Below are 24,164 nucleotides of genomic sequence, written 5' to 3'. Positions count from 1 at the left end.
TCAGGACAAAGTTGGTTTTTTATTTTAAAAAGTCACCATAGTAATAAAAATGCTACAAACCCCAGAATAAATATCTTCAAGTTACAAAAGCAGAACAGGTGTAGAAAAGCTGGCTGTAAAAAGGCAACAGAGAGGACAGGCCCAAAAGATAAATGTCTGCTTGCTTGGGTGGGGCTGGTGCTCAAGGAGGGACAGTTGTCCCTCTCCCCCCACCCCATCCCTTAGAAGCATCTCCACCAGGCCACAGTGAATCAGGCAGAGGTGATACGGAAAAAGTGCCGTGCCTGCAGGCATGGTTCTGCCATCACTCACCGAGCTTCCTGGTCTGTATTCCCCTTCCCAGCCTCACTGTTACCTGTAAAAATGAGGTGCCCAGCCAGGTAAAGTAAGAAGAGGCTTGGCTTCAGAGCCAGCACAGTCTGGGTTTCTGGCTCACTTCCTGGCTGTGTGAGCTTGGCAGGCATGCCCCCTCTGGTTCAAGGTTTCTTCCTCTGTAAAGTGGGGGTGCAAATGTGTACTCTGCTGGGTAGTGGAGCGGGTTGGCTGAGACAGTGCGTGCACCACTGCACACTGCAGAGTCAGTCGAGGTGATGGCTCCCTGCAGGCCACCCCTTGGGTATTAGCACAAGCTGGCATAGAACAGAGTAAGGGTGGCTCAGGAAACCAAGGCACAGCCCATGACTACCAGGGACACGTCAGTCTCCAGCCTCCGGTTAGATGCCATCCAGAAAACTGAGCTTCTATTAATCAGGGAGCCCTAAGGGGCTTCCCCACAGTAAGCACTGACCCCCACAACAATGCTTGTCCCTGCAGCCCCTACCACCTCCTCCCCTACCCATGGGAAGAAGCCTGCCTTCTTGGTGGACACCTGAGGATTGAATACCTAGCATGGAACAAAAGTTCAATAAAAGTCATTCTGCCCACAGGCTTCGGCATGTTGGGAGCAGCTGGCAGAACCTGAGCACAGCTCCACCGTTTCAATGGTGAAATGCTCCACAGCGAGGGAGGGAGCTTCCTGGCACCTCCATCAGAGGGTGGGGCATCCAGAATGAGTGAGTTCCAGGCAAGGAGCCCACCCCATGCAAGGGCCAGGCCAGCAGCTCCAGGAAGGTGTAAGCCTCCCCGTCCCCTCAGGCCAGGCCATGGAAGGCTGAGGTAGGGGCAAGTCAGAACCATTTGAAAGCTCAGCCCCTGACACTCCCCGGGCACTCGTTCTGAGGTGGGGCTGTCACTGGAGCTCCTGGGAGGCCTGCACCAGGTGCTGGCTCCGGCAGCAGATGGCAACGGTGGCCACAGTCTCTTCACTGGTGCTGCTTGTGGTGCTGACGTCCCGGCTCCTGACCACACATGTGTCGTCTACAGCATAGGCCCCCAGGATGTGGGAGGTCCCAGGGAGGGCACTGCAGCCGGTCAGGGTCCAGCCCTCCTCGCAAGTCACAGTGACCTGCCAGAGCCCAAGGAGAAGAAAAAAGCACATGTCCATCACGGCCGGGACCCCTACCCAGACTTCATTTCTCTCCCACCCTGACGTCCCGCTGTGGGGCCAAAGTGCAGATGGCCCTCGCCAGCTCAGGGCCCATTTGGGACACAACCACTTATCTCCAGCCCACACCTCATGCCTTGTGCCACAACACGTGAGCTCCTGCTTCATGCCTGGTTTGAGGGGGCATGGAGACAGATGCCTACCATGCCAATGCCAAAGTCATCTTCCCTCTGAAACTGACGACCCCACAGCCTGCCCCATCCCACTTAATAGCAACTCCATCTGTCCAGGGTCCTGAGCCTTGGTGCCGTCCATCCCTTCTCCCACCCACATACACCCACCATGCCTGCAGGCTCCCTTCAGACTCCAGTATCCACCACATCTCCGGCCCCAGCCTGAGCCCCGCCCCCACACCTGTACCCTCCAGTCTCCCTGCATCTGCACAAGGCCCTGGTCATCTCTTCTCAGCTCAGCAGCTGGGCCGCAGTGACATGTTCAGATCCAGGCCAGATCACACTCCTCCTAGGTCAGACCCCTTCGTGGCCTTCAAGTCTCACCTGACTTGGCCCTGTCCCCTCTGAGGCACCCCCAACCTCATAACTACTCCTACCTATCTGGCCTCCTGGTACCCCCAGGCACATCCCCCTCCCAGGGCCTTTGCTCTGCCTGGAACGTGTTCTCTGCCCTGTCCTCATGCCTGTTTCCTCCACTTTCTCAGCAAGACCTCTGCTGACCTCACCCCCACCCCATTGCCGTCCTCCATAGCATCTTTTCAGTATTCTATCATTGGCTGGTTTGTTTTCTGTCCTCGCCCACTAAAATAGATGCTCCCGGAGGAAGAACAACATGTCTGTCCAGCCTGTATCCCTCCCTGGCGCCTGGAACCTAGCAGCCCTCAGGGCACACAGGGCAAGTGGATCCAAGACCAAGACTGTCTTTTGCTCTTGAGGAATGCACCATCCAGACCTAAATGAACACAGGCTTACATTTTAAAACGGAGTCTGAGTTCACTTAAGAGTGGACTCCTTAGGGCTGCCTTTAAAGACGCTCCCACTGGCTTTTAAAAAGGAGTGTTACAGAGCAACTGTCGGCCACGTCCACACCCAGGTTTCTAGAAGACCCAGCTCTCACATTCCAGGGCTTGGCACGTGCCTCGCTAATCTCAGCAGGGCCCTCTCTTGCCTTGCTAGTCATGCTAATAACCTTCAGCCTGCAGCTCAGGCACCCCCTTGGGGTCATGACTGAGAGCTCTGTGTCCTCAGAGCCCAGTGCTGCTCCTGACCCTGAGAACCTCCTAGGTTTGTTAAATAGATCTGTGAGGCCAGGTGCAATAGTTCATGCCTGTAATCCCAACACTTGGGGAGGCTGAGGCCAGAAGATCAATTGAGCCCAGGAATTTGAGAACAGCCTGGGCAACATAGCAAGACCCCATCTCTGCCCAAAGTGGAGTGGGGTACCCAGGTAGCAAACCTTACTGATCTGGACAAAAGCGAAAACAGACCCAGCCACACACAAACACATACACGTGCTGTCCACACAATGGCTGAAGCTGCCCACAGCATCTACCCACAAACCGCCACCCTGATGCATGACCATGTCATGGTGGTGGCACAAACTGACATAGAGAAGCTGCACAGGACAGACACACACCACCCCGCAGCACCCCACCCACAAGGCCCCACGCGCCTCTTCACCTGCTCCTGAGGGGCCGGGAGCCCATGCTCCTTGACTTTGCATTCCAGACCTGGGGCATGGCAGCAGGAAGCGTGGGTGCTGGCCCCCCTGTGGCCCATGCACTGGTCGTGCTGACCTCCTGGCCTCAGCACAGGCGGCTTGTGGGTGCCAAGGTCCTCCACCTCCCAGTGGGAGCTGCAGCCTGGGGCAGAGGAGGGCCGGGGCAGAGGAGGGCCAGCTCAGATACCGAAATGCTGGGACACTTCTTCCCCAGTGCCCATCCCCATCAGACCGTCTCTCTTTAAGGTCTGAGGCAAGAGCTACGAAACCCAGAAACAACTCAAAGAAGAAAAGAGATGCTGGCCTGAGCACCAAGACTCCTATGTTCTCAACTCCACTGCTGCCCAGCTGTGTGACCTTGGGAGAGCCATTCAACCTTAGTTGAATGAGGGAAAGCCTTAGTTTCTCAGGGAAAACATCATCTCCTCTCCACCCAGAGATGGAGGCAATGAGGCAGGGGATCTATGGCCTCTGATGCTCAAACTCCCCCCAGCCCCTCCTCAGGCAATAGTTGCCTATACCAGAGACTAAATTTTAAAGCAATGGGTGATGACAACAATAGTAACGATAGCAGAATTTATATTGTCCCAGTACTGAGCTAAGTGCTTAGCACCCATCATTTCCTCTGATGAGGAAAATGAGGCACAGAGATGTTAAGTAACTTGCCCAGGTCACACAGCCATTGAGTGTCAGTGAAATTAAACCCAGGTCTGCCCTCCTTTCAGCCCAGCCTGGGGCCTCTCTCCGAGCCGCCTCTGCTGCGCTGTATCACCTTAGGGAAAGCACCTGCCATGCTCCCGGCCACTGCCCTAGATGCTGCCCATCTCCTCGAAACCCAATGAGGCAGCTAATACCTTTTTCCCTCTTATGGAGGAGGAAGCTGAGACGAGGAGAAGTAAGGTCACCTGCCCAGGGTCAAAGGGCATGGAAGTGGCAGGACCAGAGTATGCCATGGAAAGTCAGGCTCGAGTCTCACCGATCACACTTGTGAGGACCAAGACTCGAGGGCAGTGGAAGCATAAGGAGACAGGGAACCCTCCTCACCCCCGGGCAGGCCCAGCCTCCTACCTGTGAGGATGTGGCCCTGCTGGTGGCAGTGGGCACGGGTCCCCATGCCGGCCCCAGCTGGTGGAGCTGTGTGGACGCTGCAGTTGGCCTGGGGTAGCAGGCAGCACCGGGCAATGGCGTAGACACCCTCCCCCCCAAAAGCATTGTGGGCCAGGCAGACTCGCCTGCCCCCTTGGGCCTGTGAGTCAAAGACAGAAATGAGAATCAGCTTTAGAATGGGCTTTGAAAACACAGGAAGAGACTAGACAGGATCAACTCAAGCACCCTCATCAGTGTTCCTGCCAGCCAGACCCTGCTTCTAGCCTTCTGGGGACAAGGAGCTCGTTCCTGCCCAGGGTAGACTGTTCTGCCAAGGGGCAGCTCTGAAAACACGAAATTTCTTCCAAACGTGGGGTGATTTCAAAACGGAGATATACAGGGAAATCCAAGAGGCCAAAGCAAGGACCCAGCCGGCTCCACCCCACCCCTCTGCCTCTCACATGAGCACTGGGACACCATTTCCCAGACAGAAATGCCTGCCTCTCCTCACTCTCCTGGCTGGGCACTGCCCTTCCACCAAAATTCTATGGCCAGATGGCATCTGTGTACTATCCCGTAGCATCAACATCAATTTCCCTTTTTTGCTGGTTTGAGATTTCTCAGCTCCTCTGGAACCATGGAGCATCTGAGTGAGATGGCTGAGTCCAGAGTAGCAGGTCCTTGACCCTCACGCTGCCCTGCCCTATGCTCACACCCAGATGGGCGCTGAGAATCCATCCAGCACTGTCCTGCAGCCTCCAGGAAACCCTTCCTGCTGTGGCTCTCTCCAGCAGCCCCCAACTGTGTGAGGTGAGGAGTGTCCCACCCCCGGCTCTAGTCAGTCCTGTAAGCTTACAGAAGGGCTGGAGTCTGGAGGATGGAGGGGCTTGCTGGGGGTCTCTGAGGGCCCAGTGCTGACACATGTGTGTGTGCGCACACATACACACACACACACACACACACAAAGGAGGGGTGCAGTCACCTCGATGCGCTCGCCCCGCCGCCTCCCACTCCTGGAGAAACTGGAGCAGCTCAGCAGCTCCTCATCTGGGGCACACCGGGCCATGGCTGTGGCCATCCGCGTAGGCCCCGAGTGCACTGACCACACAGTCCTGCAAAACAGCTGCCAACCTGAAAAAAGGGCCCAGGGTGAGGAGGGGGTGCTGGGAGTGAGGGGAGCTCCACCACGGACTCTAGAAAAATTTTTAGTTCATGCGAAATGAGAGCTTAAAGAACATACTCAACTGTCTCTATCAAAACATGTTACGAAAATATTGCAAAGCTCTTTCAGAGCCCCATTCTCATTTAATCCTATTTAAGGTGGCATCCTCCTCCTTATACAGACAAGGGAAAGGGGAGAGACTGTCAAGTTCACACACACCTCCCAAGCCCCAGCCTGGACTTGCCCACCCTGCCATCCTGCTTACCTGCCCCATGGGTGCTGGGGGGCAGGGCGGCCACCAGGTTGGGGGTCAGTACCCGCTGGTCCTCAGGGAACCAGGCCTCATTGATGACATCTTTGGCAGAGAAGTGGATCAGTCTCTGCCTCAACTCGGCCAGGGTGAGCTCCGGCTTGGCAGACAGCATCATAGCTGCAATGCCTGGTAAAGGGGTGAACGGTGAAAGATGAAGGTAGACTGTCTACCTGCCCCAGCAGGGGACTCCTGCCCATGTATGCACACATACACATATACACAAACACACGTACCAAGTGTGAGAGCACACAGACACCAAGCTCTCTTCCCGAAGGTAGACTGTCTACTTGCCCAAGGTGGCCTGGCCCTCCTGCCCGTGTGCACACACACACACAAACACATGTGCACATACACACACACCAAGCTCTCTTCCCAAAGATAAGCCGCCTACAGTCCCTTACTCAGTAAGGTAAGACAGCCTCCTCTCACACCTCTAAGCCTTGGTAGTTGCTGTCTTATTGGGCAGGTGAACTCCTATTCATCCATCAAGCTCCAGATCAAATGTCCCTCCTCCAAGAAGTCTTCTCTGACCCTCGGGCTGGGCAGGTGCCTCCTCTGGGCTCCCTCTAATACAGGCCTGACCTCGTGTTCCCTTAGTGCACTCACCTCCCTCATCAGACTGAGGCCCCATGAGTCCTGCCTCATCTCTGGTCCCCCTGCACAGAGCCTGGCACAGGAGTTCCCAGCACAGACCCTGACTGCCAAAGGGGCTGTTAGCATCACAGTGGCCGAGGCGGTAGTGGGGCGACTCACCAGCCACATGGGCAGCAGCCTGTGATGTCCCACTCCGAGACACAAAGCAGGTACTACAGTCGCTGGAGGCACCAATGATGTCCTCCCCTGGGGCAAAGAGGTCCACACAGCGGCCAAAGTTGGTCCCCAAAGTCCCCAGGGTCACTGGCTGGTCCTGGGCATTGGTGGCCCCAACTGTGATGACCTGGAAAGGTGAGGAGGTAGGTGGCAGAGACAGGAGCCCAAGAGAGGGGTTGCAGGGCAGACTGAGACCTTGCCAGCTGGGCTGGCCACCTGCTGTACACCTGTTTGGGTCCCATTCAAATGTTCCCTCCTAAAGAAAATCTGACTCCCCAGGCAGAATTCTGGCACCGCTGTCCGCCCTGGTGCCCCCCCGTTTCTACCATAGCCAGGCACCATTTCCAATGCCCCTGTGGAGTTTACGTTCTACCGGGGGAGAGACAGGAAACTATTCAGTTTATCAGGTGGTCCTAAGTGCCACTGGGGGGAAATTAAGAGGGCAAGGCAGAGAAGATGTCATGGGCTTTGATTGCTTGATGCCTTTAAATTCGGCCATATGGGAAGCCTCTCATAGGCCAGTGAGGGCCTAGTCTACACTGTCAGATACGCATCTGCTCCGCAATCCCCGCCCTCAACGCAAACGCGCGCACACACATGAGTGAGCACACACAGATCTGAAGTTCCAGACTTGAAGTGGAACAAGAATCCTTCCCCTGGATGTCCTGACAACCGGACACACAGTAGGTGCCCAGGAAGTGGTGGTCAGAAGAGGAACGGTCACTACCCCCCAGCTCCTCAGGGCAGAGGCTCCGCGTCTGTGTCCCCGCAGCCACACTGCACCGGGCATGCGGCACACGCTCTGGATGTTCCTCAGGTAAGAGGTCTGAGCCCTCAACTGCTCCCATTCTCATTAGCCTTGCTCAAGTGGTCAGTGATGGAGCCACGGAGGGAGCTGGACAATGCGGAGGCCCTAAAGTATTGGGCAGAGGACGCGGGGCCTAGGGATGGAGATGGGGAAGGGGCGGGTACCAGGAGACCTTCAGGACCGAGAATGCCCAGGAGGGGTGTGGGGGCATGGCTACCTGGGCACCGCTACGTGGGGGCGTGGCTGGGCCGCTGCTGTTCAGACTCTGGGATGATGTCCCCAGCCTCCCGCATGGCGGGGTCGCTGACGACTCCTTCCAAAGCCAGAAGGATTCGGTTACAAGAAGCCCACGGGGCCCTCCTGCCTTGTGGCTGCAGCCTCAGCACCTACCTCGGGGGCCGAGGCTGGGGAGTAGAGGCAAGCATCGTCCCGGAAGTTGCCGGCAGCGGCGACCAGCACAACCCCAGCCCTCGCCAGGCGCTGGCAGGCGGCATTGAGGACCCGGCTGTACCCACCCGCCAGGGGCAGCAGCACCACTAGCGGCCCCACGGGCTGAACCAGCTGGCTTTTCCGAATGAACTCCAGGCCTGGGAAGACAAAGCCAAGGTCAACCCCTAGGAAGACCTGCTCCCCTTCCCCAGCCCCTCCCTTACAGGCACAGAGTGGTGGTTAATTTTGGGGATCAACTTGGTGGCCTGATATTGGGTCAAAAGTCAGTGGAAATGCTACTGCGAAAATATTTTTTAGATGTGACTAACATTTGAATCAGAAGACTGAATAAGGCAGGTTACTCTCCATAAGGTGAGTGGGCCTTATCTAATCAACTGAAGGCCTTCAGAGAACAGACTGAAGTCTCCCAGGGAAGACGGAATTCTGCCCAGGACTACCTTAGGACTCAATACAGCAACATCAAATTCTGCGCAGGCCCGCCCTGTGGATTTCAGACTTGCCAGCCCCCACAGTCACGTGAGCCAATTCCTTGAAATTCTTAATATATACATCCTACCTGTTCTGTTTCTCTGCAGAACCCTGGCCAATACAAACTGGAAGATATTGGCAATTACACCAGCAATCAAACTAGCCAACCCCGGGCCCTTCTGTGTGCCTGGCTCTGTTCTAAGTGTCTAAATATATGAACTTACAGGATCCTCACAATAACCTTATTATCCCTTTCCAGGAAACAGAGGATGAACCTCAGAGGAATGAGAAGGAGTGAGCTGGGCCCTGCCCAACTTCCCCCTGACAGTCTCTGAGACCCCGCTCAGATGCCCCTCCACCGTGGCCGCAAGTGTTGGATCCACACAAACTCAGTCTTGCTTGGCCACTCCCCAGCTGTGTGGCCCCACCCTCTGTGAAACAGTGACAGCTGCTCCCAGGATTGTCTGAAGAATTAAAAGCCTCCATGCCCAGGGCCATAACTCCCCACCCTTGAGGGTGTGGTTCTCTGGTCTCGGTGGCACTCCACTGCCCCATTTTGGTGCAGACCATGGTGTACCTTATGCTACTGTCACCAATGACAGTTCTAACCCTTTGCCAGCCTGTGAGCTCTGGCCCAGTGGCCTGGAGACTGGGGGCCTAAATCAGCTGACATGCAAGGGGACCTGGAGCTGACAGCTTCTCCCCCGTCAAATGGGGTGTGGGAGCCTTCTGCATCCTGGCCTCTGAGACATCTCTCGGAGCTGTGGCTCCTGGAGAGGTGGGAGTTGGAATCCCACAGCATGCTCCTCCTAGGAGACAGCTAGTGAGGCCCCTCACACCACAGAGGGAGGGAGCAGAGTGGCACTCAGTGTGGAGATGAAGAACAATAGCCACATTTACAGCTACTAGTTATTTATTTATTTATGAGACGGAGTTTTCATCTGTTGCCCAGGCTGGATTGCAGTGGCACGATCTCGGCTCACCGCATCCTCCACCTTCAAGCAATTCTCCTGCCTCAACCTCTCAAGTAACTGGGATTACAGGTGCCCACCACCCTGCCCAGCCAATTTTTGTACTTTTAGTAGAGACGGGGTTTCATTATGTTGGCCAGGCTGGTCCCGAACTCCTGACCTCAGGTAATCTGCCCACCTTGGCCTCCCAAAGTGCTGGGATTACAGTCATGAGCCACCGCACCCAGCCTGCAGCTGCTAGTTATTAAGCTCCTACTGTGTGCTTATCTCTTTGCTCAGGCTCAATACACAATCACCTGCTTACAGAGGAGGAAATGGCGGTGGCAATGAATGCAATAGTGACTGCTGGGTCCCTGTCCCCTGCCAGGTAATGCAACAGGGGCTTCCCATGCACTAACTGGGACCCCAAAGAAGGGACTTCTCCAGGAAGTCCTCCAGAGACCAGAGCACCAGGCCTAGGTCAGCCCTTCTGTGAAAGAGCGGCCTCCCCTCCACACACTGACCTTCAGGAACTGGCCTGCCTAAGCCAAGGTCAGTCAATAAAGGGGTGGGACAGGTATGAGGGGTCACCTGATGAGACAGAAGGTTACTGATTCTTACCTTTAAAACTGAATGTCAAAACCTGTACTCTGTAGGAAAATCTCAGGACAGAACTGGTGGAGGACAAGGCAGACTCCTGGGCTTTCTCAGCCTTTCAAACAATCCCGTGGGCTGCCTCTGCCAGCTCCAGAGCCAGTGTTTGACCCTGGGGCCTGGGGCTTGCAGTGGAAGTCAAGCTGCTGCCCAGAGCCAGCATCTTCCCCAGTGAGGTCACCAGCTTAAGCTGCTTGACCCTGGGCTGTCCCCTCCCCTCTCTGGACTGGTTTTATCAACTGTTTAGCAGCTATGGCAAGGCCAGCCCCAAAGCATGCTGTACAAAGGCCTTTGCTCAATGTCTGGCCGCAGCAAGAAGTCAGAAAGGGACAGCACCCTCCCTCTTCTCTGTCCACAGGCCCCTGGAGTCCTGGCTCTCAGCTGGACTTCACACGGGGCCTGCCGGGTGGACAAAATGTAGTCACCTGCAAAAGGCTAGAAAAAGTCCTCTGCCGTTCCTCCACCAGGTCTGCCTGGCCAGGGTGACCTGCAGGGCCACTGGGCAAGTGAGTGAGTCCCCTGGTCTCAGAGGTATGTAAGCAGAAGATAGAAAAAGTTTGCTTAAATCACCTCAAGTCCCTCTACATGGAAGATAACATCACAAAAGACATAAAGACGTCACCGCATTTGAAAAGGGGAGCAGTGTGGAATTGTGGAAAGGTCACTGACCCAGGGTCAAGACTGAACTCCCTGGTTACCTGCATGACCCTCTCGGGGCCTGGGTTTCTTCATCTACACTTATAGCCTCTGGGGACCCTGCCAGCCCTGACACTCTGGTTCTCTGGCTCTGCGGCAGAGGCAGCCACAGCATTCTTGGTTACGAGACATTAGCTCTCCCTGGGCCCAACCCAAGCCACCTCCCAGGCCAGATCCACAATGGAGAGAGAACAGCACTGTCTGGGGCCATCACTCACCTATGAGGGTGCTGCTGACTGTGCCCTTCCCTTGGCAGTTGAGCACGCGCAGGCTGCGTAGGCTGGCGCCCTTGGCCACACCAGCGTCCCTGCCGCTGACCACCCCTGCCAAGTGGGTGCCGTGGCTATCACACTTGCTGGCCTGTTCAACCAACATGAGGAAGACCCCCCGCCATCCCATAACAGATCAGCAGGTGGCTAGATGGACACCCTTCCCACAACTGATGGCAGGGAGGGGAGAGTGACAGCTGAGGATGGGGAGTCCAGCAGTACAGCTGCAACACTCTTGGGGAGCAGTCCCCACCCACCTCCAGGATGGGGATGAGGGCAGAGGCAGCCCTCATGTAGAAGGGCCGTGCTTACCTGTCTGTGGAAGCGGGTCCCGTCCTCCTCGGGCACACTCCCAAAGTCAGTGACCATGACCCTGCCCTCGATTTCCCGGTGGCCGCTCTGTATGCTGGTGTCTAGGAGATACACCTCTACCAGGCTGCCTCCATCTTTCCAAGGTGACATTTAAGGGAGAGGAGGGAGTGAGCGTGAAGTCAACCTTACAGTTAACGCACGGTAAATATATTCACTCATTTAACCTCCAAGAAAATCCTCACATGCTACATCCTATTCTATATTTCATAGACAAGGAAAGGGAGGCCTAGAGAGAGCAGGTACTGTCCAAGGCCACCAGCTGGCAATGACACTGCCAGGAAGGACCCAAGTCATCCTGCTCCTTCACATTAATGTCAATATGCAGCAATAATATGAAGTTTCAAAAAATATTATAGTGTTAAATAAACCAAGCGCCTATTGTAGCCTTTCGCAACTCACTGAGCCTGAGAGAAAGACAAAATTTAAAGACTAAAAGGAGAATAACAGTGATGTCTGGGCACCTGAGCTGGCCGGCTCATTTTAGAGAGAGGAAGCTGCGCTCAGACAGGATGTGTGAGTGTGGGCCTCCTGGCTCCAGGTCCAAGTGCTCTCCACTCCACCAGGCACCGGGAGGGCTCACAGGAGCTGCTTCCGCCTCGCACGAGTCACAGCCTCAGAGAAAACAGTCACCGAGAGCCTACACTACACTTCATCACCCCTAATTGGATCCATTTGAATTCTCCAAGAAGCAGGCACTGGGATAAAAGCTACAAGAGACCCACAGGGGAGTCGCCTGCACAGGACAAAGGTTGGGGTGTGGGAGGACGTAACAAGAGCTCACAGATGCAAGGCGGGTCCAGCCCGCTGGATCGAGACAGGAGGCAGGAGGAAGGGAAGCAAGGAAGGAAGCACCTCCGCTTCAGCGCAGTTCTCAGAAACTCTCAGCCAGGCCAAAGGAAGACTTGAGGCAGGTTGCTGCGCGCAGAGTCCTGCGCCAGCAGAAATGGCCTGGCCCTGGAACCCCTGCAGCCAGGAGAAGCAGAGCCTCAGATGGAACCAGAGGGCAACCCTGTGGGCTGTCAGTCAACTCGCTCCTGCCCCAGCATCCTCCTGATTCTTCGGAAGTGCCATCTGAACGGCACCTCCATGGCCCCCGCAGTGATCCTCCAAATATGCTGCAGAGTGGAGATTCTCATCTCAGGACAGGCAAGCAAGTGCGGGAGGCTCAGGGCCTGTACTCGCTTCTTACGGCTTCGGTAATAAATTCCCACACTCAGCTGCAAAGCCTCCAGGGGAGAACCCTGCGTCACCTCTTCCCGCTTCTGGTGGCTGCTGGTGCTCCCTGGCTTGTGGCCACATTTCTCCAATCTCCGCCTCTGTCTCCACGTGGCCCCTCCTGTGTGTCTCAAATCTCCTTCCACCTTTCTCTCATAAAGACACATCATTGGGCTTCCAGCCAGCTGCAGAATCCAGATGACGCCATCTTGAGATGCTCACTTACATCTACAAAGACCTTTTCTCCAAATAAGGCCAGGTTCACAGGTTCTGTCTGGGTGTGTGGATCTGTGGGGGCCACTACTTAGCCCACTACAGAGCAATTCAGTGGCTGCTCTGAGATCCCACACTAATTTCAGGCAAGGTCAGCCCCTAGTCCTGCGTCCTCCCGTCCACTCACTATGCCATTAGGGCTGAGCAAGGCAGTCAGTTCCCAGCCTGCACACACACCATCCACCCTGCCCTACAGCCTCCAATCTCGGCAGGAAGCTCCACTGGTCAGTGCCCGTGAGCACTTTGGTGACTTCTATAGCATGCTGAGCAGGTTCTCAGCAGTCTACCTCTCCTCCCAGGCCACAGGATAAGGCAGAGGCCTTGCTCTCTGAGTGTGTTAGACGTTTTCACTCATCAATGGGCATCTACCAGGGCCTGGTACTATGCTGGGAAGGGGTGGCTGAGAGTGCTGTGAGCTCCCACCCAAAGACATCAGAGACCAAAGGGTGCTGATCCTCCTAGAGGAACCACTAGATATTGAGCTGGGCTGTGGAATGTCGAAGGAGCAGACACATGACAAGATGGGCAGAGGCCCATAAGCCATGGCCAGTGTGCTCCTGTCAGAGGCCCCGTGCTGGCTGCAGGGGACACAGGTGCTCAGGAAGCAGCCCAAGGTTCTCCCTCAGAGCTTCCAGTCTAACGGGACAAGTGGATACATTGGCAGACAGCCTGCAGGACACAGGCTCATCTAGAAGACAGCCCTGGGGCCACTTCCCTCCCTGGACAGAAGCCACAGAATGCACATCGAGCAGAAGGCCCACTGGGCAGGCTTCCAGTCCATTCCCCTCGTCATGGGTGAGGAGTGAGCTGAAGCTGCAGCTGCATTAGCCCAGGTGAGAGTTCTTTCTGGGCCCACCTGTGCTTGGGACCGCCATCTGCTCCAGGAGCTGTACCTGGGGTCCGCTGCAAGATGATGTGACCACAGTGAAGTCATATCCCTGGGCCTGGGGTGTGACCCCAGCAGCAGGTGGAAGCTCGGGGAGGCAGCCCCACCCTTCTAAATGCAGGCAGTTCCTGCCCGCCCACACCAGCCCGCTGTCCTGCTGGGACAGGGTCAGGAGGCTGCCAGCATGGCCAGCAGAGGGCAGGTGGGCCTGGCGAAGGGGCAGCACTTGGTAAGACACTGCCAGGAGAGAAGCTGTAAGCCTGGAATGCCCACCCATGGCCCACGACCCCCCCATGGCCTCCACATCTGGAGCAAAAGTGCAAGCCAAGACCCCTTCAGGAATCTCCCTGGGCTTCCTTCCAGTGAGAGGCTGGAAAGGGGCCCAGTTTGGATGGGACACAGGGCCCCTGGGCCATTTCCTAGGCCCCCCTCCATCCTCCAACCACCCGCCCCCCCTCACCGTGTGAGGCAGGGGCTGCTACTGTTCCCTGTGACAGCGTGACAAGGTGGCCTCAAGAAGAGCCATCATTCTCAGGGGAAAAGAGGCCTTGGAGTGGCCTCTTCCAGCCTCTGGCTTGCTACAGAAAGCTCTGTGGCCTCTGGCAGGTGGGATTCCATCCTGCTTGCATACCTCCAGAGCAGGGAGCTCATCCCCTCTCACCAGGCAGCCCTGCCATGCCTAAGAAGCTCAGACTGTGGCCGAGTTCTTCCTTTCACATCTGCCCTGGAGGCCACCCAGGCCCTGCTGGTCTCACCTGCCTCAGTTCCTTCTGCACAGCTTCTGTCTTTGTTCATTCCTCTGCTGGGACCGTCCCCTTTGCCTGGTTAATAATGCCCCCGCAGGTCTTGGCTGGAACAGCACTTCCTCCAGGCAGCCTCTCCTGACCCCTCTGCCAGTTACGCACGCTCACAGCTGCCTGCCCTCCTTTAGAGGTCTCAGCCCAACCAGAACTCATTTGTGCCAAGTAGTATTTGTTTAAGGAATGGATTGATCTTCTGGATACACTGTTGGGGACAGAGACCACATCCCCCACATTCACCTTTGTATCCCCAGCACCTAATATGGTAAGTGCACAGTGGGTGCTCAAGACATTATTGTTGAATGGTAAGAAAAAAAAAACCAGGGCTAAAATCACAGCACCTCACTCAATACCTGATAGATAATTGCGTGCTACAGCAATAACTCATTTAACCCTCTAAACAGCCCCCCAGGGTGAGGGTTATCATTACCTCCCTTTTGCAGAGGAACCTGAGGCTCAGAGAGGGTGAGTGACATATGCAAGGTCACACAGTTAAAAATGCAGGGTCTGGGTCGGAGGGCAGCAGCCAGCTCCAGCGCCCATGCTTGTGGCCTCCCCGTGAGTGAAGAGGTTGCTGCTCCACCCAGCCAGCCTGCCCCATGCCAGCCCAGCAGCTCCAGGAGGGCTTCCTCCAGCCAAAACCTTGATGTGACTCTGGAAGGGGTTCCACACCCCTGCCTGCCATTCCTGCCACTTCCCACAGCCACTCAGCGGAAGTGGGGAGGGGGTAATCCATAGGCATCCTAGGGGGAGGAAAGGACCCCGTGTCTGCTTCTGGCCCAAGGGAGTGAAGGGAATGGTGGCTGCCAAAGAGATATGCTCGCATCTGAACCCCCTCAACCTGTGGCTGTGACCTGATTTGGAAAAAGGGCCCTTGCAGCTGTGGTTAAGGTTCTCCACATGAGATCAGCCTGTATCATCCAGTGGACCCAAAATCCAACAAGTGTCCTTAAGAGACAGTGAAGAGGAGAGAGGCCCCGAGAAGGCTGTGTGAAGACAGACGCTGAGATGGGAGTGCTGCCGCCGTTGGGATATAGAAGAGACAAGAGAAGCTTCTCGCCTGGAGCCCCCAGGGAGAACGTGGGCCCACCGCAGTTGATGCAGGCTTTTCCCCCCAGGACTGCAGAGAATCATCTTGTTCCAGCTGAGGGTGTGGTATTTAGTCACAGCAGTGCTAGGAAGCTAACCTGGGGGGCAAGATCTTCTCGCTTTTCTGCTGGGACTGGGGTCTCTGTGACCCTCTGCCAGTGTCCCTCTCAGTCTCTGATATTAGCCTGCTCTGGGAGGTCCCTGAGGCACTGATGTGAAGTGCCGGGGCTCCAGGACTCCACTGAAGAGGTCTGGCCTGGTTGGAAAGAAACAGGCTCTTGCTACACAGGAGCCCATCCTCTCCCTGGCCGCAGGTGGCCCAGGCCAGGCCAGCACACACAACCAGCCAGGCCCCTCACCTCCACTGCTGACACCCTTGCCAGAAGATGTCCCCCACACACACCCTATCTCTACACCCTGCCCACCAGCTCCGATCGTCACCATGGCAACAGCTCAGAAGCCCCCCAATTTGTCAGTTCCAAAAGCATTTGCATATCCTTCACCTCCTTGGAGTCTCACAGCAACCTGTGAGGACAGGGACAGGATTATGTGCCCATTTTACAGATGAGGAAGGTGAGGCTCATAGAAGCAAGTGGCTTCCCAAGACCCCACAAGAACCAGTAAGGGGTGGAAGCTGAGTTCACCCCAAGGTCTGCATCCTGGCACATGTTGCATGGACTCACCACATTGCATCGTCTCTGCACTGAGCCCCAGACCTCACACCATGGCACCTCAAACTTAACAGTCCAGTGAGAGCCCTTCATCCTCTCCTCAGACCAGGTGCATCTAGAGTCTTCCCCGACTAAATAATTGCCACCTGCAAGGCCCTGCTAGAATGCAGACTGTTTTCCTTGGCCTCTCCTCCTCCCTCCCCCACACAGCCAGGCTACACCAGGCAGAGGGAAGAGTGGAAGGAAAGGCCCAGAGGAAAGACACAAAGTGGCCCCTGTAGGGAGCCCCACGAAGCCTGTTAGAGCTGGAGGCAGGTGGAGCAGCACCACGGGAAGCCAGGCAGGGCCCCCAGACCAGGCTGTGTCTGTCCCTTTAGGGTCTGGTCCAGTCTGCAGGGCACTGGGAGTTCTGGAGACCTGGGGGCTCTAGGTAGAGTCAGCATCAGATTAACCCCCTCCCCAAGGTAAGTGGAGCCTGCTGGGCCATTCCAAATGGAGAGAAGAGGAAAAGAGAGAAGGAGGAAGAGAGGATCATTTAAGGAAAGACTTTTGCGTTTGTGGAGCAGAAGGAAGGCAGGCAGTGTGGGCTGCAGAGGTTGGGGATGGGACAGAAGAAAAGGGGTCAGTGGAGGTGCTGAGTCCCAAAGCCTCTGAGAGGTGGAAACCACTGGCAGGGAGGCGAGGCCAGAGCAGAGCAAACAGTTCAGCTTAGATGGGAGGGAAGGCACAGAGGGGTCTTACTGGGGGGCTGGTATTCATCCGCCCGGTACCGCGCAGGGGTAATCCGCTCCAGGTTCCACGGGATGCTCTGGGCAAAGACAGAGGAGTCCTCCTCGATGTAGTCGACATGGGGCAACCTCAGGGCCTGCAGAAGCCAGAGAGGCCAGGGGCCTCTGCTCAAGCCATTTGGAAAGCAGCAAACACAGCCACAGCCCAGCCTCACCTGATAAGCCTGTCCCCACATCCCAGCCCAGCAGCCGCCCACCTTGTCCCGGCAGACCTCAGACCTTGTCCCTGACTCCCTCCTGGAGCCCTGGAGGACAGACTAGAAGCCGGAGTTTTCTCACTCCTTGCTCAGGCTGGGAACCCAGAACTCCCATATCTCTGCAACAGAGTCTAGCACAGAGGATTCCTTTTAGGAAGGATTCTGAACCTGACATCTCATCTGGGAGCCAGGCTGTGCCGAGGCTCTGGGCAGGACGGACATGGAGTGAAGCTCAGGCCCTGGACTCCATACCTAAATCATGACATAACAGCACTGGCAATTCTGTCTGTCCTCCAGTCTGTTCCCACCCTTCTCCCGCCTGCTCAATGCAAACTGCAGCACCAGCTCTCTTGCACACCTTCCAGTTGGGCTCAGCCAATGGGAGGCACCAGCAGGAGTTGAAGGGACAAGAGAGCATCTGCGACTGGGAGTAATGACTCACACCTATAATCCCAGCACTTTGGGAGACCAAGACAGGCAGATCACCTGAGGTCAGGAGTTCAAGACCAGTCTGGCCAACATGGTAAAACCCCGTCCCTACTAAAAATACAAAAATTAGTATGCCATGGTGGTGCATGCCTGTGATCCCAGCTACACGGGAGGCTGAGGCATGAGAATCGCTTGAACCTGGGAGACAGAGGTTGCAGTGAGCTGATATTGCGCCACTGCACTCCAGCCTGGGTGACAGAGACTCTGTCTCAAAAAAAAGAAAAACAGTGTGCATCTGCCCCACTCCCTCCCTGCCTCCCGACTCCCTGCACTTGGCAGTGCTGAACCCTCAGGTGACTCCCCATGGGCAGCCTCTCCATGCCACCAGCTCCAGCTGGGCAGAGGGAAAACTATTCCCACTCCTTACCCTTCAGACCTAGGTGGTAACAGCTTCCTGCCGTAACTGGTCCCTGGATGCCTTGCTATCCCCAGAGGCTTCTTAACCTGCCCATACTTCAGCGAGTACCTAGCATCAGCTGAATGCTTCATGATCTCATTTAGTCCTTAAAATAATGTTCCCATTATTATGCCTGATTTACAGATAGGAGAATGAGGCTCAGAGAGGTGAAGGCATTTGCCCAGGGGCTGGGTGGGACTCGAACCAGGCTGGTATGATGCCCAGCTTGAAGCCCAGCTCTTGATGGCAAATGTCTGCAGCCTTCTGCTCAACGTCCTCTCCTCTGAGCAGCTGCCCCAGCCTGTGTGGCTTGTACCTGTCACCTGGTGCTATGCGGGCACCTTCTTCGCCCCTCCCCAGTGCTAAGCACATTGTCCCATAGCCAGAAGTACTGGCAGCCACTGGTCAGTCTCTCCTTCTGAACTGTAAGCTCAAGGGAAAGGCCTAGGCTGTGTCACATTCGCCTCTGCAGCACATAGCAGACGCTTGGGAAATGTGTGTTGAGTAGACTGTTGGAAGGCATTGACTTGTCAGCCTCCTCTGCTTAGACTCCAGGTTCCCAAGGCAGGGATCCTGTCAATCCCTGTCATGGTCCCACAGGCCTTGGTATGCGGTAGCTGTTCAGCCACTGGATGCTGAGCTGATTACTCATGGAGCAGCAGCGCAGTGCAGCTAGGAGACCCAGGTCCAGACTCTGACCTGCCCATTACACGTTGTGATACTTTGGACAAGAGCCTGGGCCCCGCTGTCTGCAGGAGGCTGAGAAGCACCCACCCCCGCCATGTGGTGAATCAGTGTGAAAATGACACATGTTCTCATCAAGAGGTCAGGGAAAGGGGTGTGCTAGAAGGTGGGGCAGAAACAAAACCAAGAAAGTTATTTTTAAGATTTGAAGCACTAGGGCCAGGGTGAGGAGAATACGCAGTCTCCTTTCTGCTCTTCCACCAAAGATGTGACATCCAGAAGGGAGGAGAAGCCACCCTGTCCTAGAGAAGGAACTTTACTCTGGATAGGAGCAGCTTCAGTGAAATTTTGGACCCTTGAATCATGCTTTTTATCAAATGAGTCAGGCTCCATTGAACATCCCAGGGCCTGTCCCTATGGGTTCCCATAGGCAGCAGATGCATTGGTATAAGAATGGCTGGCAGGCAGACCACTGGGTTTGATCCAGGCTCTACTTCTAGCCATCTGTGTGGTCCCTTCTGAACTTTGGTCTCCTCATCTTTCAAATGAAGATGGACATACCACTGGGGCATGGCCAGGCTTAAAGGGCATTCTATACAGAAAGCCAGTAGTTGCTGTGCTTGGTACCCAGTAAGTGCTCAATGCATACTTGCTGTCCCCTTCTGATTTTCAGCAATGGGCCAAAAAGCGTGGCTCACCAGCTCCAGCAGGTCACGGCTCATCTTTACCAGGAAGCCAGGAAGAAGGTCGTGGAAGACATGCAGGAGCTTGATGAGGTATCCCCGGCGGGCAGCTTGGGCCTGCAGGCGGCGGGCGGTGCGCTCTGGCTGCGAGCGGTGGGTCTCTTCCTTCAGCACCACCACATAGGTGCCAGGCAGCCTCCAGGAGTCCTGACCCCATGCAAGGAGGAACACGATGACATGGGAGAAACCCAGCAAACCCTACGTGTACTTTATCTCACCCCTACTTACAAGTTAGAGTTACAACAAAAGAGACATCACAGAGTATAGGAAATGATAAAGAAGTTACCAAATGCAGACCAAAAAGCAAATTAAAAAACTCATATAGGCCAACTATTATTATTCACATGGTTATAGAACACTTCCAAATGTGGCAGTCAGGCAAAAATGGGAACCATGAGCCACACTCGAAAACAGGCTCTCCTCTGTACCTGCACCCAGCTCTCTATGGGCCTGGCCACCCCCTCCCCGAGGCCCCAATCAGAATAAATTGAGGGAGAAACTCATGGGCTTGGAAGCCAGGAAACTGTGGGCCTGAATTCCAGCTCCAATATTTACTGGCTGTGCAGCCATGAGTAAGTCACTCAACCTCTCTGAGCCTCGCATAGCTCCGCCGTATTGTAGAGACCATCGTACCTATGACATAGGCCTGCTGGGAAGGTCAGGAGGGACGGTAGTATAAATCTCCCAGCTGAACGCTCTAGAAATGCAGGCAGAAGGGATGACTAAGTGAGCAAAGGCAACACTTTTTTTTTTGAGACGATGTTTCCCTCTCATCACCCAGGCGCATTGTGCAATGGCGCAATCTTGGCTCACTGCAACCTCCACCTCCCAGGTTCAAGCGATTCTCTTGTCTCAGCCTCCTGAGCAGCTGGGATTACAGGAGTGCGCCACCCTGCCCAGCTAATTTTGTATTTTTAGTAGAAACAGGGTTTCTCCATGTTGGTCAGGCTGGTCTTGAACTCCCCACCTCAGGTGATCCGCTCGCCTCAGCCTCTCAAAGGGGATTACAGGTGTGAGCCACTGCACCCGGCGGCAACACTTCTTAAAGAGAGAGTGGTCAGGGCCACGGTCTTAGTTCTCTCGTGTTACTATATAAAGGAATACCTGATGGTGGGTAATTTATAAGGAAAAGGGATTTATCCAGCTCCTGGTTCTGCAGACTCTCCAGGAAGCATGGCACCAGCATCTGCTTCTGGTGAGGGCCTCAAGCTGCTTCCACTGATGACAGAAGGTGAAGGGGAGCCTGCATGTGTGGAGATCAATCATATGGCAAGAGAAGAAGCAAGAGAGAAGGGAGGGAGGTGCCAAGCTCTTTTTAATCATCAACCTTCAAGGGAAATAAGAGGGAGAACTTACTTACTCATTACTCATTATCACAAGGATGGCACCAAGCCTTTCATGGGAGTTCCTCCCCCACAACCCAGACATCTCCCATTAGGCCCCACTTTCAACACTGGGGAGTAAATTTCCACATGAGATTTGGAGGGGACAAACAAACTATAGCAGCCACTGTCTGCAGATGACTTGTTTGGTTTTAGCTCTTACCTGCTCCAACTGCTCTCAAGCAGACACACCAGCTCAAGAACAGGAAGAAAGAACTGGCTCCCCACTGCCTGATGGATCAAGTCCAAACTCCATGCTCCTCCTGGGCCCCTAACTCAGCCCACCTTTGCAGCTCATCACCTACTTCTCTGTATATATGCATCTTGGACTCCAGTCAGAGTAGAACAGAGTCCACCCCATTTACCCAAAGCCTTAGGGCCAAATCAGCTTTGAACCTCAGACTTGTTTGGATTTTAGAAAGGCAGTAATGGGCAATCAGAGAGTCTGCTTGGAGGAATCTGGAGCTGTACACTGTAATCTGTGCAGCAAAATATATGAATATGCATATTCACACAAATGGATTAAAATAATCTCATGTCAGTTCATGTTGGGTGCTACCATCAAATAAATCACAAAAAACCTTTTGGTTTTCAGAACATCTTACATTTCAGAAGATGGATAAAGAACTGTGGAGGCTGGGTGCAGCGGCTCACACCCATAATCCCAGCACTTTGGGAGGCCGAGGTGGGCAGATCACCTAAGGTCAGGAGTTTGAGACTGGAGACTGGCCTGGCCAACATGCTGAAACCCCATCTCTACTAAAAAAAAAAAAAAAAATTAGCCAGGCGTGGTGGCAGGCACCTGTAATTCCAGCTTCTTGGGAGGCTGAGGGAGGAGAATCACTTGAACCCAGGGGGCAGAGGTTGCAGTAAGCTAAGACCATGCCATTGCACTCCAGCCTGGACAACAAGAGGGAAACTCCATCTCAAAAAAAAAAAGAAAGAAAGAAAGAAAAAGAACTGTGGCACGTGCTCCTTATCCTCCACCTCTGGTTTTCCCAGCTCTGTACCTTTGTTCATAGTACCTCTTACACTTAGAATAAAATTGTCCTGACACTGTCATTGCTTAACTCCTACTAATGCTTCGAAGACCCATCTAAAATGCCTTTTGCTAAATAAAAATTGAATGAATTGGGAGACTACACTGTGCAGCGGAATGTGCATTCTGAAATCCCAGTTCTAATGCACTCGGGATGCACCTCCTTTCTCTGGGCCTTAATTTCTCATGACTAAAAGAAAAGGATTGGTCTAAAAATCCTTTTCTGCTTGCCAAAAAACATTTTCATTCTAAATTTGAGTGTCACAACTTATCCATTGAATGAATGAATGAATAAACTTGAGGAGGTGTGTTCCAAATTTCCACCAGAGAAGAAACATGCCCAGCGGCTTGGTTCAGGTGGTCATACAGCCCCTGCCTGCTCACCTCGCAGGATGGGGTACTCGCTACTTCCAGAACAGATTTTTTGGAGCAGTAGTAATTTGATATGTCCTTTCTTATCCTGGCCACAACCCCACAACCTCCCTCTAGAAGGTCAAAGGCTCAGGGAACAAGGAAGAGAGCTATACTGAATAAGGGCGCTGAATAAGGGCACGCCATCCAGCCAGTCAGCACACTCAGACAGAAGGGTGGGCCCGCAGCTGTGAGTGGCAGAATTTTCCCCTCTGCCCCAGAAGCTGTGGTTTGGAGACGATGTCACCAACAGGTCACACCGCAGACAGGGACAAAACTGCAAGTAATCCCTCCCTGGGCTTGCATCATGAGGTCACTGGGGGTCAACAGAACTTTCCCTCATCTCTCCACCTGCTGCCACTGAACCCTTAGGGAGGATTGTCATCTCCCTTTTAAAGATCAGGCAATGGAGCTCAAGGTTAGGTGACTTGTCAAGCACCACAGCTAGTGAGCTAATGAGAGAAAGGCAGGCTTCAGACCGAGATCTGATTCTAAGCTGGGGGACACAGAACCTCAGCCAAGTCCTGGGCTAGTAATACTTAGAAAAAAACTAGCGGCCCCGCCCCGGGAAGAAGCTTCCCAGAGCCTGAGGGCCTGATGCAGGCAGAGGGTGGGGCTCAGCTCCGGGGTCCCAGCACCAGGCGCGCCACCTCTGGCCCCAGAGCACCAAGGGCCCTTCCCTGCCTGAGTTCTAAAGGACACCAATGGGCCTCGAGAATAACTCCGCCCCTTCTCCCCTGGCCCTTCAGCTGGTTCTTTTCTTCAGCTGAAACAGATGGACTCTTAGAGCCTGAGTTCTGGGTCCATAAAGAAATTGCCTCGCTCTCCCAGCGTCTGTAGTCCCTCCCACCCTGCCCTTGTCTCGGCTCCAGGCCCTTCACCCTCCACTGCCCATATTTAACCAAACCAAATCAGAACCAACAATAGTAGCAAGCCGGCTTCCTCTGCGCCAGGTGCGGTTCCCAGTGCGTTCCAGGCATTAACTCCTTCACCCACCTGTGCCGCGGCGGGGCGGAAAGTCTGAAATCTGGACAGGAGATCCTGGCAGTGCTCTGCTAGCCCTCTCTAGGCCTCCCAGTCTCCCACCCCCGCGAACCTTCCCACTGATTAGCGCAGCCACACGCCCCAGAGCTTCCCCAAAGAGCCGACTGTCCCCTCTCTCCACTACGACCCGTCCTCCCCGGTCGCCTTGCCTGCAGTCCCAATGATCGTGGCACGCAAAGAGCCCTCGGAGACCCGCTCCCCACTCCCTCTCTTACATTGGGGAGAAACTGAGGCCCGAGAGGAAACAGCACCTCACCGTCCCGGCTGCAAGTTCGCCCTGGCCTCCCACCCCTAAGCCCTCACCTTGGCGCAGCGATGGAAGGTGGCGGTGGCTCCGTGCTGGAGCGCGTCGACCAGGCCGTCCTCCTCGGAACGCAAGGCTAACACCAGCTCCTCGTAGTCGTCGTCGTCCTCCTCCTGCGCACGGGTGCCTGTGGGGCCCAGGAGCAGCAGCAACAGCAGCGGCAGCGGCCACCACAGCCGCCTGGAGCTGACGGTGCCCATCAGGGCCAGAGGAGAGGCTGCGGTCCTGGCGAAGAGACCTAGAAGCTGTGCGCAATCCACGCCCGCGGCGCCTTGTGCCTTGCAGTGGGGAGGACTGTGCAGGAGCTGGAGTTCAGGGTCAGGGCGTGCGAAGGGGCGCGCGAAGTCCTTGGTGGGAGCTGTGCGCTGCAACGACGCGTCCCGGCCCAAGACAGTCTCGCTGCTTGGCTCACTCCTCCAGGCTCAGACCCTGAACTGAGCGGCGACGCCCGCCTGCAACCCTGCGCGCCTCGACGCCACTGCAGAAACCTAGGGTGT

At 55.1% G+C, this 24,164-nt stretch overlaps 1 protein-coding gene across 2 annotated transcripts; it reads right to left on the bottom strand.

Moving 5' to 3' along the window:
• Positions 1–24,164, bottom strand: PCSK9 (proprotein convertase subtilisin/kexin type 9). Of its 2 annotated transcripts, NM_001267753.1 has the most exon segments (12): positions 1,229–1,444; positions 3,178–3,359; positions 4,286–4,463; positions 5,286–5,434; positions 5,731–5,904; positions 6,532–6,715; positions 7,787–7,983; positions 10,833–10,974; positions 11,196–11,329; positions 16,931–17,054; positions 19,443–19,634; positions 23,667–23,867. In NM_001267753.1, coding segments are annotated over 12 exon segments (2,073 nt in total).

The sequence above is a fragment of the Callithrix jacchus genome, chromosome 7 (genome assembly GCF_049354715.1).
Source record: "Callithrix jacchus isolate 240 chromosome 7, calJac240_pri, whole genome shotgun sequence".
NCBI classification, from domain to species: domain Eukaryota; kingdom Metazoa; phylum Chordata; class Mammalia; order Primates; family Cebidae; genus Callithrix; species Callithrix jacchus.
The sequence above is the reverse complement of the archived record's forward strand: the minus strand, read 5'-3'. Positions and strand labels throughout refer to the sequence as shown.

Coding starts and splice junctions, on each gene's coding strand:
- PCSK9 (XM_054258400.2), bottom strand. CDS start 23,867: ATGGGCACCGTCAGCTCCAGGCGGCTGTGGTGGCCGCTGCCGCTGCTG. Junction 19,635..23,666: donor CCTTCCATCGCTGCGCCAAG/GTGAGGGCTTAG, acceptor GCATGGGGTCAG/GACTCCTGGAGGCTGCCTGG. Junction 5,905..6,531: donor GGCTGCTGCCCATGTGGCTG/GTGAGTCGCCCC, acceptor CCCCTTTACCAG/GCATTGCAGCTATGATGCTG.